The sequence below is a fragment of the Ornithorhynchus anatinus genome, chromosome 3 (genome assembly GCF_004115215.2).
Source record: "Ornithorhynchus anatinus isolate Pmale09 chromosome 3, mOrnAna1.pri.v4, whole genome shotgun sequence".
Classification (NCBI taxonomy): domain Eukaryota; kingdom Metazoa; phylum Chordata; class Mammalia; order Monotremata; family Ornithorhynchidae; genus Ornithorhynchus; species Ornithorhynchus anatinus.
In genome coordinates, this window is record NC_041730.1 from 124,498,694 (window position 1) to 124,521,056 (window position 22,363).

Sequence of the window (22,363 nt, forward strand, 5' to 3'; positions counted from 1 at the left end):
TAATGAACGAGGCTCACAGTCTTCAACCCCATTTTAGAAGTGAGGGAACTGAGGCACGGAGGCTGAGTGACTTACTTGCTCGAGGTCACGCGGCGGACAAAGTGGCGGAGCTGGGATTATAATACTGATGATAATTACGATATGCGTTAAGCAGCGACTACGTGCTGGGATACATAGAGGGTAATCAGGTTATCCCACGTGGGGCTCACGCTTTAATCCCCATTTAACAGATGAGGTCACAGACACAGAGAAGTTTAGTCACTTGCCTAAGGTCACACAGCAGGCAAGTGGCGGAGCGGAGATTATAATAATGACGTTGGTATTTGTTAAGCGTTTACTATGTGCCCAACGCCGTTTTAAGCGCTGGGGTAGACACGGGGTCATCAGGTCGTCCCATGCGGGGGGCTCGCACTTAAATCCCCATCTTACAGACGAGGTCACCGTGGCTCAGCGGAAAGAGCCCGAGCTTGGGAGTCGGAGGTCGTGGGTTCGAATCCCGGCTCTGCCGCTTGTCAGCTGGGTGACTGTGAGCGAGTCACTTGACTTCTCCGGGCCTGAGTTCCCTCCTCTGTAAAATGGGGATTAACGGTGAGCCTCACGTGGGACAACTCGATTACCCTGTAGCTACCTCAGCGCTCAGAACAGTGCTCCGCACATAGTGAGCGCTTAAATCCCAGCATTATTATTACTTAGCGACTCGTCCGAGGTCACACGGCCGCCAAGTGGAGGAGCCGGGATTAGAGCTCACGAGCTGCGACCTGACCTCCAGGCCCGGGCTCTTTCCACTAGGCCACGCCGCTTCTCTCGTGGCCTCGACGGGCCGCTCACCTCCGGCGACCCTGGGAACCACCCCGAACCCGCGTGACCCGTTCTGCTCGCCCGGCGCTCTCCCCGGGACAGACTCCTTTCCCCAATTCCCCGGGTGAAGGGCATCCCGGAGCTCCCCGGCATCACCCACAAACCCACCCTCGCCCGCTGCAATCCAAGGATAGGCTTGCTGGACTTCGAGTAGATAGAGCCCGGGCCTGGGGGGTGAGGTCGGGGGTTCTGATCTGCTGTGCGACCCCGGGCAAGTCATTTCGCTTCTCTGGGCCTCAGTCACAGCTGAAAAACAGGGACTGAGACCGCGAGCCCCATGCGGGGCAGGGACCGGGTCCAACCCGGCTCGCCGGCCTCCACCCCAGCGCTTAGTTCCAGTGCCCGGCACACAGCAGGCGCTTAACGGATACCGCGATTAGGAAAGCAGCACGGCCTTGTGGAGAGAGCCCGGGCCCGGGAGTCAGAGGTCGTGGGTTCTAATCCCGGCTCTGCCGCTTGTCGGCCGCGTGACCCTGCGCGGGTCGCTTCACCTGTCTGTGCCTCAGATACTTCATCTGGAAAATGGGGATTGCAACTGCGAGCCCCAAGTGCGACAGGGACGGTGTCCAGCCCAATTTGGTTGTATCCACCCCGGCGCTTAGTACAAGTAAGAGTAAACGCTTAAATACCACACACGCAAAACCCAAAGGCCAAAAGGCCGCAGGCTCTCTTCTCTCACCTCACCCCAGCTTGCACTCTCCGTTCCTCCCAAGCCTCCCTTCTCACTGGGCCTCATTCTCCACGCTCCTGCCTCCAACCCCTAGCTCACGCCTCTCCTCCTCCTCCTCGAAACCTCCTCCTGCCTTCAAATCTGCCAGGCGGCCGCTCTCTCCGTCTTCAGAGCCCTCCTGAAATCCCACCTCCACCAGAATCCGTCAACTGCTCAGTGGGATTTATTGAGCTCTCGCGGCGTACGGAGCGCCTGGGAGAGCACAGTGCAACGGAGAGTTGGGTCTTTCACGGTATGAAGCGTTTCCCGGGCACTGTACTAAGCGCCGGGGTAGAGACAAGCTAATCAGGTTGGATACGGTCCCACGTTCCCCTTGGGGTTCCACCTGTCTGCAGTGTGACCTGGGGCGAGTCACTTCACTTCTCTGTGCCTCAGTCACCTCATCCGGAAAATGAGCTCTGGGACCGTGAGCCCGACGTGGGACAGGGACCGCGTCCAATCCGATTTGCCTGAATCCACCCCGGCGCTTAGTTCGGCGCCCGACACACGGTAAGCGCTCAACGAACACCACGACTGTTAATCCTCGGGTAACTGAGACACAGAAGTTAGGTGACTTGCCCAAGGTCACACAGCAAGACACGGTGGAGCTGGGATGAGAACCATCCGACTCCCAGGCCCGCGCTCTATCCACTAGGCCACGCAGCTTCGGAGTTTGTAGTAGATGTGATCCCTGCCTACAAGAAGCTTATAGTCTGCGGGGGGGGGGAGGAACAGACAGTAGCTTTCCCCGATTCATTTTCTTCTACCAATCGATCGACAGTATTGATTGAGTATTCCCTCTGTGCAGAGCCCTACAATAAGCACTTGGGACCATACAACCAAATGAAAGCAGCGTGGCTCAGTGGAAAGAGCCCGGGTTTGGGAGTCGGAGGTCATGGGTTCGAACCCCATGTCAGCTGTGTGACTGTGGGCGAGTCACTTCGCTTCTCTGGGCCTCAGTTCCCTCATCTGTAAAATGGGGATTAAGACCGTGAGCCTCACGTGGGACGACCTGATTACCCTGTATCTACCCCAGCGCTTAGAACAGTGCTCTGCACTTAGTAAGCGCTTAACAAATACCAACATTATTATTAAACGCATCCCCCGCCGATGACGAGCTTACAGTCTACAGGGGGACAGAGTCATTAATGCAAATATTTTATAACCTATAATTTAAAGATAAACATCTAAGTGCCGTGGGGGTCGCGGTCGGGCGGGGGGAGGGGAAAATATTAAACACCCAAACGTCGCAGATCCCAGAACGGGGATGACCCAGAAGGGAGAGCGAGCCGGGGAAAAGAGGGCTTCATCACGGAAGGCCTCGTGGATTAGAAGGCCTCGTCTACTCCGGTTCGTTCATTCGGTCGTATTTACTGAGCGCTTTCCTTCTGTTCTCTCATTTCTGCGCTCACAACCTCCCGCCCTCAGCACTCTGGTACCTCTCGACTTACACCCGGGGCTCCGCTTAGGGACTTCTCCCTCCTATCCGTAAACGGGCCCGTGCCGCCCGATCTCCCCGATCAGATCGAGAGCTATGGTGGGTCGAGAGCGAATCGTCTCCCCATGTCGTACTCTCCCGAGAACTTCGTTCGACAGTATTTACCGAGCGCTTCCTGTGTGCAGAGCACTGTACTGAGCGCTTGGAATGGGCAATTCGGCAGACAGACAGAGACCATCCCTCCCCAGTGACGGGCTCACGGCCTAATCGGGGGAGACGGACGGACAAAAACAACATAATCACGGTAAGTGGAATCAAGGGGATGGACACCTCATTAACAAATTAAAAAGGGTAACAGAAATATATCCAAATGAGCACAGTGCTGAGGGGAGGGGAAAGGAGGGGGGAGGAGCAGGGGGAAAGGGGGCTTAGCTGAGGGGAGGTGAAAGTGGGGGAGGGGGAGGGAAGAGAGGGCGGAGGGGGAGCAGAGGGAAAAGGGGAAGCTCAGTCCGGGAAGGCCTCTTGGAGGAGGTGAGCTCTCGGGAGGGCTTTCACGAGGGGAAGAGAGTCAGTGCAGGCACTCAATAAATACCAATCGACTGATTGATCCCCCTGAAGCCTCTGGCTGGGAGATGGAAAACAAAGCAGGAGATCTCAAAGGGACAGGCTTTGCAGTCAATAATTCCAACTTCCAGGCCTGCCCCAGAGATTTAGATGCCTGCTTAAAGTAGCATTTAGCCTTGACGAAGACCACTAAGCCCTCCGAGAGTGCACGCTCCATAACGGCCGCGATTATTCTGGCTTACCTGTCCCCTCATGACAGCAATCTGCTTGTGGAACTGGCCCCGGTCAAAGCCAGGATCTTTCTGCCAGAGGAACAGAGGAGATAAAAGCCCCATGGAGCCGGCCTCCTCGGCAAAGTGAGTCCCCCGTGGAGTCTAAATTCTTAGGAGAATGAAAACCCTGAGGTGCTGGAAATCTCGGAAGGCTCTCCCTGATCCCCAGCCGGAGAACCCAGAGGCCCAGAGAGGACAAGTGTCCCCTCAGGCGGCCGCGGGCTCCTCCATCCCACAGAGCGTGAGAACCCTACGCGTCCTCAGAGGCCGGTGCGGACCCCGAGGGTCCCGCCGTCCCGGGTGACGGCGAGGGCCCAAGGCCGGGGAACGGGGAAGACGGGAAGGTCACCCCCACCCTTCCCGAGCTCAGAAGGTCAGCGTGGAACCATCTTTTCCATACTCAACCCCAGGGCCCTGAAGGCCGGGAGGAGCTTTTCCTGGGATCAGCTGGGCTCCTTCTGTCCGCTCGCCAAATTAGGCTGCAGTTTCCCAAAGACCCACCTTGAAGAGTTCATACAGGTCTTCCTCCAGGTCTTTGACGAAGTTGGGGTCGGATATCTTTGGAAGGATCAGTTCTTTGATCTCCTGGGAGAAGGGGACTTTGGCCTGGGGCAACCAGGCCCAATAAAAAGGATCTGAAGGGAGAAAAGTCCCCGTTAAGCGCTGATCGCCACCTCCATTCTTCCGGGGTTACCTAGATTTCTTTCCCCTGCTTAAAATGGGGGGTGGGGGACGGCCCCATGTGAAATCCTGTATTTGCCCACGAGAGAGGTCCAAGACCTGTTGGTTAGATGGGGCGGCAGTCCGCAGTCTAACTCCCCCCCCCCCCCCCCCCCCCGAAGGACACTCCAAGCGCTCAGTACGGTGAGCGCTCAATAAATACGAACGAACGAACGAAAACGCTTGCCATTCTCCCGGTTGTGTCACAGCCGCTCCCCTCAAATACAACAGAAAGATGCCCAATCATGCTCTGGGGCTCCTAGGCCTCTTGGAGAAGTCGGGCTTTGAGATCCACCCGTGTCTACTAGGTGAGCAGCCAGGGAGCCCATCCGCCCTAGCTCCAATAGCTCGAACCGTGGAGAAAGGGGAGAAGAAGTCAGCGGTCAGCCCCGTCGAGGGCGCGGGACACAGAAATCTTGGGACTTACATGCTCTCCAGGAATCGGGGTGCTTCAGAGGGAACGCCAACCCGTTATCTATGGCTGCCAGTTTGATGACGGGCTCCTTCACCAACACCCAGTCCGAGTCCTGTCGAAGACTTATTAATGAGCAAGATCCACTCTTAAATCCCACCTAATTTATGCCCCTGGGTGGTAAAGGCCATCCGTTATTTCTTTTCGTATTTGTCAAGCACTCACCGTGTGTCAGTCGCTGTTCTAAGCGCTGGGGTAGGTAGAGGTTCATGAGTTTGCCACACTCCCTGCCCCGCACGGGGCTCACAGTCTAAGTACGAGGGAGAACGGGAGAAATGAGGCCCAGAGAAGTCGAGCGACTCGTCCCAGGTGGCACGGCAAGCTTTCTGGCAGAGCCAGGATTAGAAACAGAGGTCCTTGGATTCCAGGCCCGTGCTCTTTCCACTAAGCCACGCTCCTTCCCATGTCCTTCCACTTGCCTCATGCCCCTTCCACCTGTCCAGTTCGCCACCCCTCACCATTCTCCTCGTGGGCAGAGATCACGCCTGTGAACTCTGTTGTACTGTACTCTCCCAAGCGCCTAGTACAGTGCTCTGCACAGGGTAAGCGACCTGTAGAAACTACTTATTGAGTCTCTTCCAATCGGAGAACTAGCAGGGCGGCTCAGTGGAAAGAAGCCCGGGCTTGGGAGTCAGAGGTCGCGGGTTCTAATCCCGGCTCCCGCCGCTTGTCAGCTGTGCGACTTTGGGCAGATCACTTCACTTCTCCGTGCCTCAGCGACCTCATCTGCAAAATGGGGATTAGGACGGTGGGCCCACCCGATCACCTTGTACCCCCGCGGCCCCCGGCGCTTAGAACGGTGCTTGGCCCACAGTAAGCGCTTAACGAATGCCATTATCACCGTCTTATTAATTACATGCCGGACCCCGCTGGGCGAAGGACTGTTTCCTCCTGTTCGTTTTAGACTAACCCCGCTTCCAGGTTCGAGGAGTGCCCTGGCAGCACCGCGAGACTCGGCGACCGGAAACAGAGTTGCCAAGGGCCAGGCGACAGGCCAACTCGCCGACGGCGGGAAGTGGGAAAACCCACCCCTCTTTCCCGTGGGACGGCCGCCCTGGTCTACTCAGTGCCAACCGGCCGGGTGGGGTGGCGGGGCCAGAGGGCACCCGGCCCCCGCTCGGTTGAGGGCGGACGCTGGAGACCCCCGGGCAGACGCCTGGCCCGTGCGGGGAACGTGGCCCCCCGATCGCTTGGGCGTACTCTCCGGTGTGCTCAGCGCGGTGCTCTGCACGCGCTGAGCCCTCGAGACGACTGAACGAACGGTAGGCCGAGGACACGACTACCAGCTCTGTTACTCTGCACTCTCCCAAGCGGTGCTCTGCTCCCTGGAAGCGCTCAATTAATACGACCGACTGATTGAGGGGCGGCATGCTCACCTGCATATATTTTTAGGACCCTATTTATTTTATTAATGAGGCGTACGTCCCCCCGATTCTCTTCGTCGCTGTTGTTCTCGTCTGTCCGTCTTCCCCGATTAGACCGTGAGCCCGTCACCGGGCAGGGATTGTCTCTCTCTGTTGCCGAACTGTACATTCCAAGCGCTTAGTACGGCGCTCTGCACATAGGAAGCGCTCAATAAATACGACCGAATGAATGAAGGGAGGATAGAGCGTGGGCCGGGGAGTCAGAAGGTTATAGGCTCTAATCCCGGCTCCACCACGTGTCTGCTCGGTGGCCCCGGGCGAGCCACCTCACGTCTCTGTGCCTCGGCGCTCTCGTCTGTAAAATGGGGATGAAGACCGTGAGCTGCGGGGGACAGGGACCGTGTCCAACCTGATTCGCTTCTAACTACTCCGGCGCACAGTTCAATGCCCGGCACATAGGAAGCGCTTAACGAATGCCATAATTATCATTTACGAGTCTCCCGGTGACGTCAGAGGCGTCGTGAAGATGGGACCGAGTGTCGGGACGACCTCCTGCCCCTCCCCCGCCTCCAGGCCGGGGCCCTGGACGGCCAGAGAGCGCCGGACGGGCGGACCCCGGGGAAACAGCGTGGCTCAGTGGAAAGAGCACGGGCCTGGGAGTCAGAAGTCACGGGTTCAAATCCCAGTTCGGCTGCCTTTCAGCTGTGTGACTTTGGGCAAGTCACTTCACTTCTCTGTGCCTCAGTTACCCCATCCGTCAAATGGGGATCAAGACCGTGAGCCCCACGTGGGACAACCCGATCACCCCGTATCCTCCCCGGTTTTTAGAACGGTGCTTCGCACACAGTAAGCGCTTAACAAATAGCATACTTCTTCTAATTATGAACACGGACTGCGGTCAAGGATGGAAGGGATGGGGTTCGGGAAACTGGGTGACGCGCTTGCCTCGCTGTTTCTCCACCACCGCCTTAGGGTACAGCTCCCGGGCCAGGATCCTTCCTCCCGGTCTAACCACCGCCCCCTCACCACGCCCAAGAAAGGTCCGGATGAACCCGACGCGGCCGCGGCAGACGCGGTCCAGTCGCAGGCTAACGTCGTCCTCGCCTCCCCGGGTTCCACCGGGGCGCGGCGCGGCCGGCTCCTTACCCGAGAGCTGGAGCTGTCCATCGGACAGTCGTACTTGATCAGCCAGTTGTCGTTGCCCCGATCTGTGGACGGGAAGAGCGGAGGTTAGTGGAGGCGGGGGACCCCCGCTTCCGTCAGCCGCAGCGACGCTGGGGGGGGACCCGTGGCTTTTCGAGCCCCGGATCGGGAGGGTTGAGATCCGGGGTGGGCGGGAGTCAGGTCGATCCCCTGGGAGCAGAGCCGGCCAGCCCGGGAAGGGCTGGAAAGGGTGGGATCGACCCCGGCTGTGGACCGTTTCCCGCTCTGGGGCCGCTCGGGCCGAGAAGCAGCGCGGCCCAGTGGACGGAGCAGGACCTGGGAGTCGGGAGTCGGGGGTTCTAATCCCGGCCTCACCGCCCGCCTGCCTGCCGTGTGACCTCGGGTAAGTCAGTCGCGTTCCCCGTGCCTCGGCTCCCTCGTCTGTACAACGGGGATGGAGACTGCGAGCCTCCCACGGGTCAGGGACGATCTGCCTGTATCCACCCCGGTGCTCAGTACAGCGCCTGGCACGGAGTAAGCGCCCGACAGTTCCCACCATTTGGGGCTGGAGACGACGAAGGCGCAGAGGGCCGGTCAAGGAGCCGGAGGACCCGGGTTCGAGTCCAACCCGCGCCGTTAGACTGCCGTGTGACCGTGGGCCAGTCGCTTAACTTCCCCGTACTTCGGTTTCCCCGTCCGTAAAACGGGGATGATAGTATCTGCCCTGTCTCCCTATCTCACGGGGCCGTCGGGAGGGGCGAAATGAACTAATCAAGGTGAGAATGCTTTGGTAATAAAAGCGCTGTAGATATTTTCTCTGGACTCTCAGCTCGACAAGGGCACGGAACGCACCTATCCACTGTCGCATCGTACTCTCCCAGGTGCTCGGCGCGGTGCTCTGCACCCAGTGAGCGCTCAATAAATACGACTGAATGAACGAATGAGACCCGACAGCTTCGGTGTGGCCCGACGGCTAGAGCGCCGGCCCGGGGGTCAGAAGGACCTGGGCTCCAATCCCGGCTTCACCACCTGTCTGCTGTGTGAGCCTCGGGCAAGTCGCTTCACTTCTGTGTCACGTGGGAATGAAGAGTGTGAGCCCCACGTTGGGACGGGGACCGTGTCCAATCCGAGGAGCCGGTGGGATGTCCCCGCTCCCGCACGTTTCCATCCGCACCCCCCAACCGACTCACTCAAATACCTTTGTCCTCCTCCTCGGGATGCGGGTCCCAGGTGGGGCGGGGACCGCGTCCGACCCGGACCTACCCCGTCGTTCCAGTACAGTGCTCGGCACAGAGGGAGGGCTTCGCGGAGACCGCGTTCATTTCTCTTTTAAAGTCATCGTCATCCAACGCCCCGCTTGCCTGGGCCTCCCCAGCCCGAGGTCTCAGGACCCTTCAGAGAGAACGTCGGCTCCGGGGCACGGTCCCCCAGAACTCCCTCCTCGGGGCCCCTCACCGGTGTTGCGGATGATGTAGTCCAGGACCACCAGCCGCTCGAACTGCAGCAGCAGCTGCCGGTTGGTGTTCTCGGGGAGGGGCTCCGCCTCAAAGCGCCGCAGCCAGTAGTCGGCATCCTTGTAGCCTTCCACGAAGATCTGGAACGAGCCGACCTGGGCCCGGACGGGAAGCCGAGGGATCAGCCGCCGGGACCCCCGCGCCCCCCCCCCCCCCGACGACACACGGGGTGAGGTGCCGGGCTCTCCGGGCCCTAGGGTTTGGTTTCTCTCGAGAGGCTACCGTCACTTCCCTCCTTGGGCGAGTCGCTTAACTTCTCTGTGCCTCAGTTACCTCATCTGTCAAATGGGGCTTCAAACCGCGAGCCCCACGTGGGACAGACTGATCCCCTTGCATCCCCCAGCGCTTAGAACAGTGCTTTGCACGTAGTGAGCGCTTAACAGATACCACGATTCATTTTTATTTTTAGAGAAGCGGCGGAGCTCAGTCGAGAGAGCCAGGGCTTGGGAGTCAGAGGCCGTGGGTTCTAATCCCGGCTCCGCCGCTGGTCAGCTGGGTGACTCCGGGCACGTCACTTCACTTCTCCGGGCCTCGGTGACCTCATCTGTCAAAGGGGGACGAATAATAATAATAATAATAATAATAATAATAACAACGTTGGTAGTTGTTAAGCGCTTCCTATGCGCCGAGCACTGTTCTAAGCGCCGGGGTAGATACAAGGTGATCAGGTCGTCATTCATTCATTCAACAGTATCTCTTGAGCGCTTACTCTGCGCAGAGCACTGTACTAAGCGCTTGGAATGTACAAATCGGTAACAGATAGAGACGGTCCCTGCCCTTTGATGGGCTTACGGTCTAATCGGGGGATTAGAGCCCCAGGCGGGGCTCACGGTCTTCATCCCCATTTGACAGATGAGGTCACCGAGGCACGGAGAAGTTGCCCAAAGTCACACGGCTGCCAAGCGGCGGAGCCGGGATCAGAACTCAAGACCTCCGACTCCCAAGCCCGCGCATCTTCCACCGAGCCACGCTGCTTCTCTAAGACCGTGAGCCCCACGTGGGACAAACTGATCATCCGGTATCCCTTCCGGCGCTTAGGACGGTGCTCGGCACACAGTAAGGGCTTAACCAAGGCCATCGTTATCATCATTCCTCCCCGTCCTCTCCCCGGCCCTCGCTAACCTCAGACGGGGCAGTCCCCGCGTAAACTGCCGCTACGGTCCCGGGACGCGGGGAGCCCGGCACCGATCCCAAGCAGACAGACCGTCCCGGACCCAGAACGCCCCACCAGGTTCATACCTTGGGGGGCAGACCGATGCGGTTAAATCGCTGCCCGACCTTCGGGACTTTCTCAAGAGCAAGCCGCTTGCCCCTGGATTTCACTCGGTCGATGGCACTGTAGTTGAAGGTCTCGCTGGCCAGGTACACGACCTAGGGAGGGAGGAGCAGAGATTCAGCGAGAGGGGCTCGCGGTCCACGGGCCGGCCCGGCTGCCACAACTCAGCCCCTCCCCCCCTCGGGGTGGGAGACGAAGGCGGCGGCCGAGCTCCCCGACGACTACGGATCCCATCCTGGGGAAGAGACGGTCAGGGTTTACGCCCGAGGCCGCGCGCGAGCGACGCAGACAACCTTTCGCTTCCACGAACCTCTCGAAGGGCTTTATACGAGCGTCTCCCTTTCCTCCCTACCCCTGGAAAGCGGATGAGGAGCGGGGGATCCCCCGGGCCCGTCGCAGAGTCACCGGGCCAGGTCACTGGCAGGGAGAGGGTCGGGGGATGGGGAGGGGCCCTCATCCGGGTGGGTCGGCACAGAGTCCTGCACTGGGGCCATCTGGGCCACGGGCAGCAAGGGGGCATGCGGGCAGAGCTCCGTACGGCGCCCGACGCGCAGTCCAGTGCTCTTGGTACGGTAGGCGCTCGACAGAATACAACTGACTGACCGAGGGCCCCCCTCCACCGAGACAAGCCGCAGAAGCCCAACGGGGCCTCCGACCAGAATGGAGGTCGGGCCCGATCCGGTCCAACTGGGTTTCAGACGGGTACGAGCCCACGCTCCCGGAGTCTGCCCCACGCACGGCTCTCTCTCTCCCCGTCGGTCTCGAGGCAACACGGGCCTGGGGTGAGGCTCGGGGCAGAGAGGGGGCCCGGGCGGGGTCCATCGAGCTTTGAGATTCGAGGAGCACGCGCCCAGGAGTCAGAGAAGCTGGCTTCTCACCCCAGCTCCCCAGTGCTTGGTACGCAGTAAGTGCTTAAGAGATACCATTCTTGATATTAACATTAAATAGATCGTGAGCCCCACGAGAGGCAGGGGCCCTGTCTAATTCCCACCTGCGTACTCCCTCCTGGCGCTTAATCTCGACGACGACTTGTTCTGTTCCGTTCTGTTTCGCTCTGCCGTCCGTCTTCCCCGTTCAGACCGCGAGCCTGTCACCGGACAGGGTCTGTCGCCCTCTGTGGCCGAACCGTCCGTTCCAAGCACTTAGTACAGTGCTCTGCACATAGTAAGCGCTCGATAAATACTGTTGAATGAATGAACGTGCCCGCTGTGTGACCCTGGGCAAGTCCCTTAACCTCTCTGGGCCTCGGTTACCTTGTTCGGAAAATGGGGATTCAATACCTCTTTCTCCTCCCACTGAGACTGTGCGCCCTGTGTGGGCCAGGGACTCCGTCTGACCTGATTATCTTGTCTCTTCCCCAGTGCTTAACACATAGACAGTGCCTAACAAATACCATCATCATCATTATTATTATTTGGAAGTGGCCCCCGGGAACGTCATTCATTCCTTCGATCGTATTCATTGAGCGCTTACCATGCGCAGAGCACCGTACTAAGCGCGTGGAATGTGCAATTCGGCAACAGAGAGAGACCGTCCCCGCCCAGCGACGGGCTCGCGGTCTAAACGGGGGGAAGACGGACAACAGGACAACTTGGGACTCGGATGACGCAGCCCGAAACGTAAGCGCTCCTATCTCCGGAATGGGTGGTCTACTCCATTCCGACCCTGGGGACTCTCACAAAACCCAGAGAACGGCAGGTCGTCCTCTCTCAACAGCGCCGATGGGGTGGATTCTCGGGGGCCCGGGTGACCCGGGACCTTCACGTCCAAGAGAAAGCCCGTACCGTCGGCTTTAAGGCACTCATTTGGCTCTCTCCCTCCTCCCAACCTCGCTCACCTCCTACTACGATCCGGCCCGCACGCCGCGCTCCTCCGATGCCGACCCGCTCGCTGTAGTTCCCCGACCCCTCATCCGCAACCGTTCAACCGCTCGGTACGGTGCTCTGCACTCAGTAAGTGCTCAATGAATACGACGGAATGAATGGATCCTCCCTCGGACCGGGAACTTCTTCCCCCTTCTCCTCTGACAGTCCACCCCTCTCCCCACCTTCCCCACCTTCCCCTTCCGGGCTCTGAGCCCGTTGTTGGGGCGGGATCGTCTCTGTCGCCAAATTTAACTTTCCAAGCGCTTAGTACGGTGCTCCGCACGCAGTCGGTGCTCAATAAATACAACCGAACGAATGAAAACTCTCCTACCGTCAACCTCTCCTCCAAAAAGCCTTCCCTAACTAATTGCAATAATGGCATCCGTTAAGCGCTTACTATGTGCCAAACATGGTTCTAAGCGCTGGAGCGAATACAAGGTAGCATGGTCTAGTGGCCAGAGCCCGGGCGTCGGGAGGACCCGGGTTCTAATTCCGGCTCTGCCACCTGTCTGCTGCGGGACCCTGGGCAAGTAGCTTCGCTTCCCCGCGCCTCAGTTACCTCGTCTGTGACACGGGGATTAAGAGTGTGAGCCTCACGTGGGGCAGGGACCGTGTCCAACCTCGTTAGCTCGCATCTATTCCGGCACTTGGAACGGTGCTTTACACAGAGTTGGCGCTTAACAAATACCATCGTTATCATTATTAGATCGGACGCAATCCCCGTCCCACCCCGCCTGGAGCTAACGCTCCATCAATCCCATTTTACGGACGAGGTAACACAGGTACAGAGAAGTGAAGTGATCTGCCCAAGGTCGCAGAGCAGACAGGTGGCCGAGCCGGGATCGGAACCCAGGTCCTTCTGGCGGCCGGGCCCCGGCTCTATCCACTGCACCGCGGACCTTTTCCCTTTCCTCCCTCCCCTCTGCCCAGATCTGCACTCGGCACTTCGGCTCTCACCCCGCCCCGGCAGCACTCCCGTCCATATCTTTCCACTCGCCGTTTCCTCGATCCACAATTTATTTTCACAACAGGGCCGAGATCCGGCCCCTCCCCTCCACCCAATCTGCCACCTTGCCGGTACAATCTTTCATAATATCCCGACCGGATGACTGCCTCAGCCTCCTCTCTGATCTCCCATCCTCCTGTCTCTCCCTGCTTCGGTCTGTATTTCACTCCGTGGCTTGGATCACCTTTCTCCAGAAAGGCTCTGGGCGTGCCACTCCCCTCCCTCAGAAACCTCCAGTGGTTGCCTACCAACCTTCTCACGAAACAAAAACTCCTCGCTCTTGGCTTCCAAGCTGTCCATCCCCTTGCCCCCTCCCACCTCCCCTCCCCTCTCTCCTCCTCCATCCCCCCCCCCCCCCCCACGCTCCGCTCCTCCGCCGCTCGCCTCCTCACCGTCCCCCCTTCTCACCTGTTCCGCCGTCGACCCCCGGTCCACGTCCTAACCGCCGTCCCGGATGGCCCTCCCTCCTCGCCTCCGCCAAACTCTTCCCCTCTTCCAAGCCCCGCTGAGAGCTCACCTCCTCCGGGAGGCCTTCCCACACTGAGCCCTCCCTTTCCCTCTGCTCCTCCACCCCTAGTCCCTCCCTCCGCTCTATCCCCTTCCTCTCCCCACAGCACTTGTATATATTTGTACGTATTTACTGCTCTATTTTATTAATGTGAGTACAGTAAGTGCTCAATAAATACGATCGAACGGATGAATTTTAACATCTGCCTCCCCTCGTTGACTATCATCGCCCTGTAGGCGGGGATCGTCTCCACCAAGTCCGCGATACTGTACGTCCCCAAGCACCTACCGCGGTGCTCTGCACGCGGTAAGCGCTCCGTAAATGCCATCGACCGATGGGTCGACTGGGAAATCGAGGCGGAAGGGAGGGGACGTGACCCCCCTCCCTCCCCCGACACTCCGTAGCGCTGCCGCCGGGGTTAGAGAACGGCCCTGAAGCTTTGAACACTTGAAACCTCCCCAGGAGTTGGAGCCAGCCACGGGCCCGGGAAGGGATTACTGAGTTATTCTTTCGGGATTAGCCTCCGTGGGGGCCCAGCCCCGTCTGCATCAGCTGCTGGAATCCCGGTGGTCCCGGGGGGGGGGGGGGGGGAGGCCGCGAGGACCCGCTCGGGCGTCGCCTTTTCCGCCCACGGGACTCGGTCCGACCTCGGCTTTCCCGCGACGAGAAGCCCAAAAGGCCGTCCGTCCCGCCGAACCCCAACCCCCTGGGTGACCTGGGAAACGAGGCGGGCCGGTGGGCTGACTGCAAGGAGAGACGTCGGTAGGGAGAGCGAGGGGAGCGGTCGGCTGCTAGAAAGCGGAGAAAGCATGAGGTGAGCTCGGTGGAGAGGCCTGCCAGGAGAGAAAGGGCTCTGCCGGACCAGATGCTTAAAAATGCCTTCGTGGGCCCCTTTGCGCCCGAGGGTAAAGCTTGGGGTTTTCAAGTGGGGGAAGCTGAGGAAGAGAGCGAGAATCCAACCGGCCGAGGCGAGCGGGAAGCAGAGTGGGGACTGGAGACGCGGCCTCCTGCCCCCGTTGACCGGGCGAGGGGGAGGGGTCTGAAGAGACCCCGCGCCGGTCTGAGCCTCGGCCTTTCCGCTGCTCGAAAGGTCCGAGAAGGCCGCCTGCATTTAGTCGGGCGGCCTCTCTGGACTTCCAGAGACCCCCGGAGCACGCCGGCCAGCCCCCCCGGGGCGGGGCGGGGCGGGGGAAGAGATCCCGGTCCTCTGTTGCGGACAGGGGATGCGCCTGTTTACGGTCATATCGGACTCCCCCAAGAGCTCAGTGCGGTTAAGTGCTCAAAACACCCGACTGAACTGAACTCCGGGGGGACCCCGGTCCTCCGGGGATCCCCAGCGGCACCAGTCCCGCCCACCCTACCTTAGTGCGGGGCACGATGTTGAGTTCCAGCTTCTGGTCCACGAGGCTGGCCCCGGCCTCCGAGAGGTAGCCCTGATTGAGAACCAGGCAGTCGCGGCCAAAGCAGCAGGGACAGCAGAGCTTCTGCAGCCACTTGGTCCACTTGGGGTTGAGCTGGCCGTACGGCTCTTCGTTTTTGGGCTTGAAAACGCCGATGATCTTCTGCGGGGACAGAGGAGAAGGGTGGGGGTGGGGGGGGGGGAGGGGACAAGGGGCCAGCGGCGAGCAGCCGGACCTTCCGACGGAATCGGGCCGAACGGAAAACGGACGCGAGCCCCGGGGGGGGGCCGAGAGGAGGGCCTGGCCGGGGATGGAGGGGGCAGGGGCTGCTCCAGGAGGGGACCCTTCGGGAGGCCTCGGCACTTCAGGGGAGGCAGCACGGCCTAGCGGCTGGAGCCCGGACCTGGGAGTCGGGAGGTCGCGGGTTCTAATCCCGGCTCGGCCGCTTGTCAGCTGCGGGGCCTCGGGCGAGTCGCTTCGCCTCTCCGGGCCTCGGTCACCTCATCTGTGAAATGGGGGTGGAGGTCGGGAGCCCCGTGTGGGACGGGGACCGCGTCCAGCCCCATCTGCTCGAATCCACCCCGGCGCTCAGAACCACGTCCGGCTCATGGCGCGCGCTTAAGAGGTACCACGGTTCTTATTACTCACGGGACCCCCGTATCCTCCTCGGCACCTCGCACGGCGTTCGGCACAGAGGAAGCACTCCGCTGAGGCCGCGACTGTTATCACCGTCAGGAGGGTCACGGCGGGTTGAATCGGGGACAAGTAGGGAGAAGCCGGCCCTCTACGCCGTAAGCTAGTTGCAGGCAGGGAGTGCGTTTACCACTTCTGTCCCGAGCGCTCATCGCAACGTTCGGCACCCAGCGGGCCCTCACTAAGTACCCCTGCTGGATGGACCGGTCAGAGACCGCCGGCTTACCGCTAGAACGACGTCTCTAGGATCCGCCCTCTCCTCCCCCATCCAGAACCGTCGCCCCGCTGGGCCGAGCGCTCACCACACCCCGCCCCGACTACCGCGTCAGCCTCCTCGCTGACCTCCCTGCCTCCCGCCTCTCCCCCTCTCCGGTCCACGCTTCGACCTGACCCCTGGATCATTTCTCTAAAAGAAAAAAAAAAAAAAAATCACCCCGCGCCCATCTCCCCGCTCCTCAACCGCCTCCGACGGTTGCCCACCGGTCCGCTCAACCCCCTCTTCCGATCTCCGCTCCCCTTCCCCGCACCTCGACGGAAGACAGAGGGCGTGACCCGACGCGGCCGAAGCCGGGATTTTGGAGACGGCCCTCGGACGGCCCCGCCCGGGATGTCCTTTGCCCTCCCTTGCCGGTCTCCCTCCTGTCGCCGATAGCTGGCTCTGCCCTTCGCTCCCCCAGCCCCGTTCTATCTCCGGTCGCGTTGTTACGCCTTGTCGGATCCTCCAAGAGGCCTTCCCTGACTAAGCCCTCAATTCCTCTTCTTCCACCCCCTCCTGCGTCGCCCGGACTCGCTCCCTTTAGTCGTCCCTCCGCTCCCAGCCCCACGGCCCTCAGGCAGGAAGCGTAATTTATTTATTTACATTGAAGCCCGTCTCCCACTCTAGACCGTGAGCTCACCGGGGGCACAGAATCTGTCCTACCGTTCCAGTGCACTCGCCCGGTGCTCGGCACACGGTGAGCGCTCAATACAACCGATTATTTATCGAGCGCCCACTGAGTGCCCAGTGCCCTCTTCTGGAGGCCCAGGCGTGGAATTCAGTACCGAGAACAAGCCTGAAAGAATGCGAGGGCTCAGGAGATATGAACTGAACTGAAAGAGCCCTCGGATCTCGGCGGGAAACGGAGACTGATCTCAGAATAAAAGAAATTCGGCACCGTATCCGCTAAACCCTTCCTAAGCGCCGATCACTGTGCTAAGCGCCGGAGTGGATGCAATAATAACGATAATGTTGGTATCTGTTGAGCGCTTACCACGTTCTAAGCGCTGGGGGAGATACAGGGTCGTCAGGTCGTCCCACGTGAGGCTCGCAGTTAATCCCCATTTGACGGATGAGGGGAACTGAGGCCCTGAGAAGTGAAGTGACTTGCCCACAAGTCCCACAGCTGGCGTTCGAACTCACGACCTCTGACTCCCAAGCCCGGGCTCTTTCCACCGAGCCACGCCGCAATAAAATCAAATTAGTCTCTGACCCACATGGGGCTCACAGTCTAAGGGGGGAAAGACCAGGTATTTAATCCCCACTGTACAAAGGGGGAAACTGAGGCCCAGAAGGGCCTTGTCCCAGGGCCACACCACGGGCAAGTGGGGGGGACCCGGGATTAGAACTCAAGTCTCGGGGCTCCCAGGAGATCGTCCCACCTTTGGTAGCTGCTCAAGCCCTGGGGAAGCCCTGCCGTGACCTCACAGGGACACGAATCCGCCCTGGACTCATAAATTCTGGAAGCGCGAGCCGGCCGAAGAAGCCGCGAGTCACGACGGCGACAGAAGGGCTCGGCTCCCGGGCTCTGCCCTCTTCACGGTAGCCAAGGACTCAAGGTTCCCTTCCCCCGAGGGACACCGTCTTCTGTCACCGGAGGAGAACCTGATCCCCCATCGACCCGTCGATCGACGGGTTAACTGTCGAGCGCTGTGCGCCGGGCACCGCGTCAGTGGGGAGGAAGCTTCGGGGCGCTGAGTCCTCCGGGGCCGTTGCGGCCCCCGGTCCGGTCGCTCCCCGACCCCGACGCCGGCTTGCTCATTTGTTCCGAGACACGAGAGTCAATAATGCCGCCTTGACCGCCTGGACGGCATGATTCATTCTCGGCTCGGCGTGCGACCCGTCCCCGTACGCTGCGCGTCAGCGGTCGGCCTAGGCCCCGGGCCTTCTTTCGAGCGGCGCCACTTCCGGCCAGCCTTTCATCTCACGTTTAAATAATAACCACCCCGACGTGACTTGTCAGTTGCTTACCGTGTGCCCAGCACCGTTCTAAGCGCCGAGGCGGGTACAGGCCGATCCGGTCGGACGCGGCCCCCCCCCCGTCCCCCGTCCCACCCGGGGCTCCCGCCCTTAATCCCCGTTTTACAGATGAGGTAACCCGGGCCCGGGGAAGTTACGCGACTTGCCCAAGGTCACCCGGCGGACAGACGGCGGAGCCGGGATTGGAAGCGGCCCGGCTCGGCGGAAAGGGCCCGGGTTTGGGAGTCCGAGGTCACGGGTTCGAATCCCGGCTCCGCCGCCTGTCACTTGCCTGACGGTGGGCAGGTCACTTAACATCCCCGTGCCTCGGTTGCTTCATCTGTAAAACGGGGACCGACCGTGAGCCTCACGTGGGACAACCTGATGACCCCGTATCTACCCCGGCGCTTAGACCGGCGCTCTGCGCGTAGTAAGCGCTTACAGAGCCACATTATCATTATTAAGGCAGGACTCCCACCGGGCCCCGGCGCTTCCGGCTGTGCGGCTCGGGTCTGCTCGTTCAGCTGCGCGACCCACATTTCCCGAAGCGATCCCAGTCCTGAACGACGGGGAGGCGGGCGCCCCCTCCTACCCCGTGCCTCACACACTCCCACCCGCTGACGCTCAGAGAGTCCTCCGCCTTTCCCGGCGGCATTCTACGCGGCAGAGGGGCCAGGCCGCCAACACGGCCCTCCACAGAATCCATCCGGCGGTCCCTCCGGCGACTGGAGGGGCCCGAGAGTCACGAGGAATGCCCGGCTTCCCCGGGATATCTCGGCCCCCCTTTCGGAGACCCTTCGGGCCGCGGCCCCCAAAGGGCCCGCTCTATCTGGGGAGACCTCCAGGTGACCACCCGCCCCGACGGCCGGGAAGGGGCTCCTCGGACCCGTCCCCCTCTCGGGAAGTCTCGGGACCCAAAGGGGCAGACAATTCCCTTCGACGCCCCCCCCCCCGTGCCCTGGGAGATACCTCTACCTTTTTATTCCCCTATTTATTTTATTAATGAGGCGTCCATCCCCTTGATTCTATTTATCGCGATCAGGCTGTCTGGTTTTTGTCCGTCCGTCTCCCCCGATTAGATCGTGAGCCCGTCCACGGGCAGGGACTGTCTCTCTCTGCCGCCGAACTGTCCGTTCCAAGCGCTCAGTACGGTTCTCCGCACCCAGTGAGCGCTCAATAAACACAACCGAATCAACGAATAAAGGCTGCGGCCACCCCCTTGGCCGGGCGGCATCGCCCGGCACGAACCCTGGGGCCTCCAGCCCGCCCTCTCCCTAGCGTACGCTGACCGGTGGTAATAATAATAACAATAATGACGATGTTGGTATTTGTTAAGCGCTTACTATGTGCAGGACCCCGTTCTAAGCGCTGGGGCAGATACAGGGTCATCATAGTGTCCCACGTGAGGCTCCCGGTCTTCATTCCCGTTTGACAAATGAGGGAACTGGGGCCCAGAGAAGTGAAGTGACTTGCCCACAGCCACACAGCTGACAGGCAGCAGAGCCGGGATTCGAACCCATGACCTCTGACTCCCAGGTCCGGGCTCTTCCCGCTGAGCCATGCGGTAAGCCAGCTCGTCCCACGGTCCCTCGGGAGACGCCAGATATTACATCGGTCTTTGGGAATCGGCTGAATTCGGCTCCTTCACCGGCGAGCGCAGCGTCATCGCCCGCCGAGCCAAATCCCCTCGGAGCAAGCCCCTCTTCCCTTTCGGGGCCAGGCCTCAATCCCGCATCAATAATGACGACGGTGTCCGTTCCGCGCTCACTACGTGCCAGGCACCGTTCCGAACAGAGGGGGGCCCATCCAAGGCGATCGGACCGTCCCGCTCGGGGCTCACGGTCTCCATCCCCGTTTTACGGAGGAGGTAACCGAGGCATCGAGAAAGTCGAGCGACTCGCCCGGGATCACGCGGCCGACGGGCGGCGGAGCCGGGATTAGGACCCGCCACCTCCGACTCCCCAGCCCGGGCTCTTTCCACCGAGCCACGCTGCTTTCAAGCGAGACGTGCGAGCCTCTCTCGTATGATAACGGCGGTAGTCATGACACCCGTGAAGCGCTTACTACGGGCCGGGCACCGTACTGAGCGCTGGGGTGGGTGCAAGGCAGTCCGGTTGCCCCACGTGGGGCTCACCGTCTCCACCCCCGTTTTACAGACGAGGGAGCTGAAACCCGGAGAACTGAAGCGACTTAGCCAACGTCCCACGGCGCGGCCGGCACTGCGGCTCACGCCCTCCTGACTCCCAGGCCCGTGCTCTATCCACCGTGCCGCGCTGCTTCTCTCGGAGTGGATACAAACGGGGATGAAGACGGCGAGCCTCACGTGGGGCGACCCGATCGCCCCGGATCTCCCCCAGCGCTCCGAACGGTGCTCTGCGCATAGGAAGCGCTTAACCGATACCCACATCGTTATTGTTATACAGCTCCTACCGAGGGCTCACCTCCTCCAAGGGGCCTCCCCAGACTGAGCTGCCCCTTTTCCCTCTGCTCCCCCTTCACCTCCCCTCAGCTAAGCCCCCTTTCCCTCTGCTCCTCCCCCTCTCCCCTCCCCTCAGCACTCTGCTCATTTGCACGTATTTTTATTCCCCGATTTATTTTGTTAATGAGGCGCCCATCCCCTTGATTCTATTTATGGCAATCACGTCGTCCTGTTTTTGTCCGTCCGTCTCCCCCGATTAGACCGTGAGCCCGTCAAAGGGTCGCCGACCTGTTCGTCCCAAGCGCTCGGTCCAGGGCTCTGCACGTAGGAGGCGCTCCGTAAATACTACCGAATGAATGAACTGGGCCCTTCGGTCCTCTCAGACCTCTTGCTTCTTCTGAAGCCCCTTCTCCGGGGGAGCTGAACCCCGCACGTTCTCCCCACCACGCGTCGACAAAACCGTCTGGCCCACGCGTCGCCCCCTTCTTAAGAACGTCCAAAGGTTGCCCGCGTCGAAGAGAAACCCCTTACCGTCGGCTCGTCCCACCTTCCCCCGCCTCACCGACCCCCGGACCGCGGCCCGGCCCGCGCGCTCCGCTCCCCGGCCGCCGCCCCCTTCCCCGCGTCCTCCCTCGGGCCTGGGGGTCCCTTCCCCTCCACGTACCCCGCACCGCCATGCTCACGGCACAAAAAAAGGTCCCATCTTCTTCCTTCATTCAAATACTATGCGCAGAGCACCGTGGAAAGAGCCCGGGCTTGGGAGTCAGAGATCAGGGGTTCGAATCCCGGCTCTGCCACTCGTCAGCTGTGGGACTGCGGGCAAGTCACTTCTCTGGGCCTCGGTCACCTCGTCTGTAAAATGGGGGATGAAGACTGTGAGCCTCGGGTGGGACGACCCGATGGCCCCGTATCTAACAACGATAATATCGATGTTGGTATCTGTTAAGCACTTACTAGGTGCAGAGCACTGCAGTAAGCGCTCCGAGTGTACAATTCGGCAACAGACAGAGACCGTCCCCACCCAACGACGGGCTCGCGGTCTAGCCGGGGGGAGACGGCCAGCGAAACGAAACGAGTAGTCCGGCATCGATATCATCAAGATGGATAGAATCGTCGCTATCTAATAATAATAATGTTGGTATTTGTCAAGCGCTCCCTATGTGCAGAGCACTGTTCTAAGCGCTGGGGGAGAGACAGGGTCATCGGGTCGTCCCACGGGAGGCTCCCGGTCTTCGCCCCCATTTTACAGATGAGGTAAAGTGAAGTGACTTGCCCACGGTCACACAGCTGACGAGTGGCAGAGCAGGTTTCGAACCCATGATCTCTGACTCCCAAGCCCGGGCTCTTTCCACTGAGCCACGGGGCTGCCCAGACCTACACATCCTTAACGAAATAGAGTAACAAATAACAGATACAAATATTCTTCATGAGGCCTTCCCCTCCCTTCCCCGGCTCGGTCTCCCTTCCCTCTACGCATTCGCATCTGTGACCTTCGGGCATTTGATATTCGCCAGCCCCACGGCACTTCTGTACATATCCTTAAATTATTTATTATACTGATTTATTCATATTAACGTCTGTCTCCCCAGCTCATTACGGGCAGGAAACGTATCAGCTATTTCTGCTGTACTGTACTCTCCCAAGCGCTCAGATCAGTGCTCTGCACCTAACAGGCGCTCGATAAATACCCCTGCTTGCTCGATGACCGAAATATCCCGCCGGCCCCTCGGCAACCGGATGCCAGGTCCGGGGTGCGAGGGACCCCGGGGTCGCCCGCCTTGGCGAGAAGCAGCACGGCACGGTGGAAAGAGCCCGGGCCCGGGCGTCAGAAGGTCACGGGTTCTGATCCCGGCTCCGCCACTCGCCTGCTGGGTGACCTCGGGCAAGTCCGTCCCTTCCCCTCTCTGGGCCCCAGTCGCCCCATCTG

The 22,363-nt window shown here is 60.4% G+C and overlaps 1 protein-coding gene across 1 annotated transcript in view; it reads right to left on the reverse strand.

The window, feature by feature from the left end:
- The window catches only part of PI4K2A (phosphatidylinositol 4-kinase type 2 alpha), a gene marked incomplete at its 5' end in the record, with an annotated part of 35,336 nt that overhangs the window by 3,473 nt on the left and 9,500 nt on the right, over positions 1-22,363 (reverse strand). Inside the window, 7 exons of the mRNA XM_029059890.2 lie at positions 3,812-3,871; positions 4,343-4,476; positions 4,989-5,088; positions 7,544-7,605; positions 8,996-9,149; positions 10,294-10,425; positions 15,071-15,271. Of these exons, the coding sequence (XP_028915723.1) occupies positions 3,812-3,871; positions 4,343-4,476; positions 4,989-5,088; positions 7,544-7,605; positions 8,996-9,149; positions 10,294-10,425; positions 15,071-15,271 (843 nt within the window). The remainder of the gene's footprint in view (positions 1-3,811; positions 3,872-4,342; positions 4,477-4,988; positions 5,089-7,543; positions 7,606-8,995; positions 9,150-10,293; positions 10,426-15,070; positions 15,272-22,363) is intronic.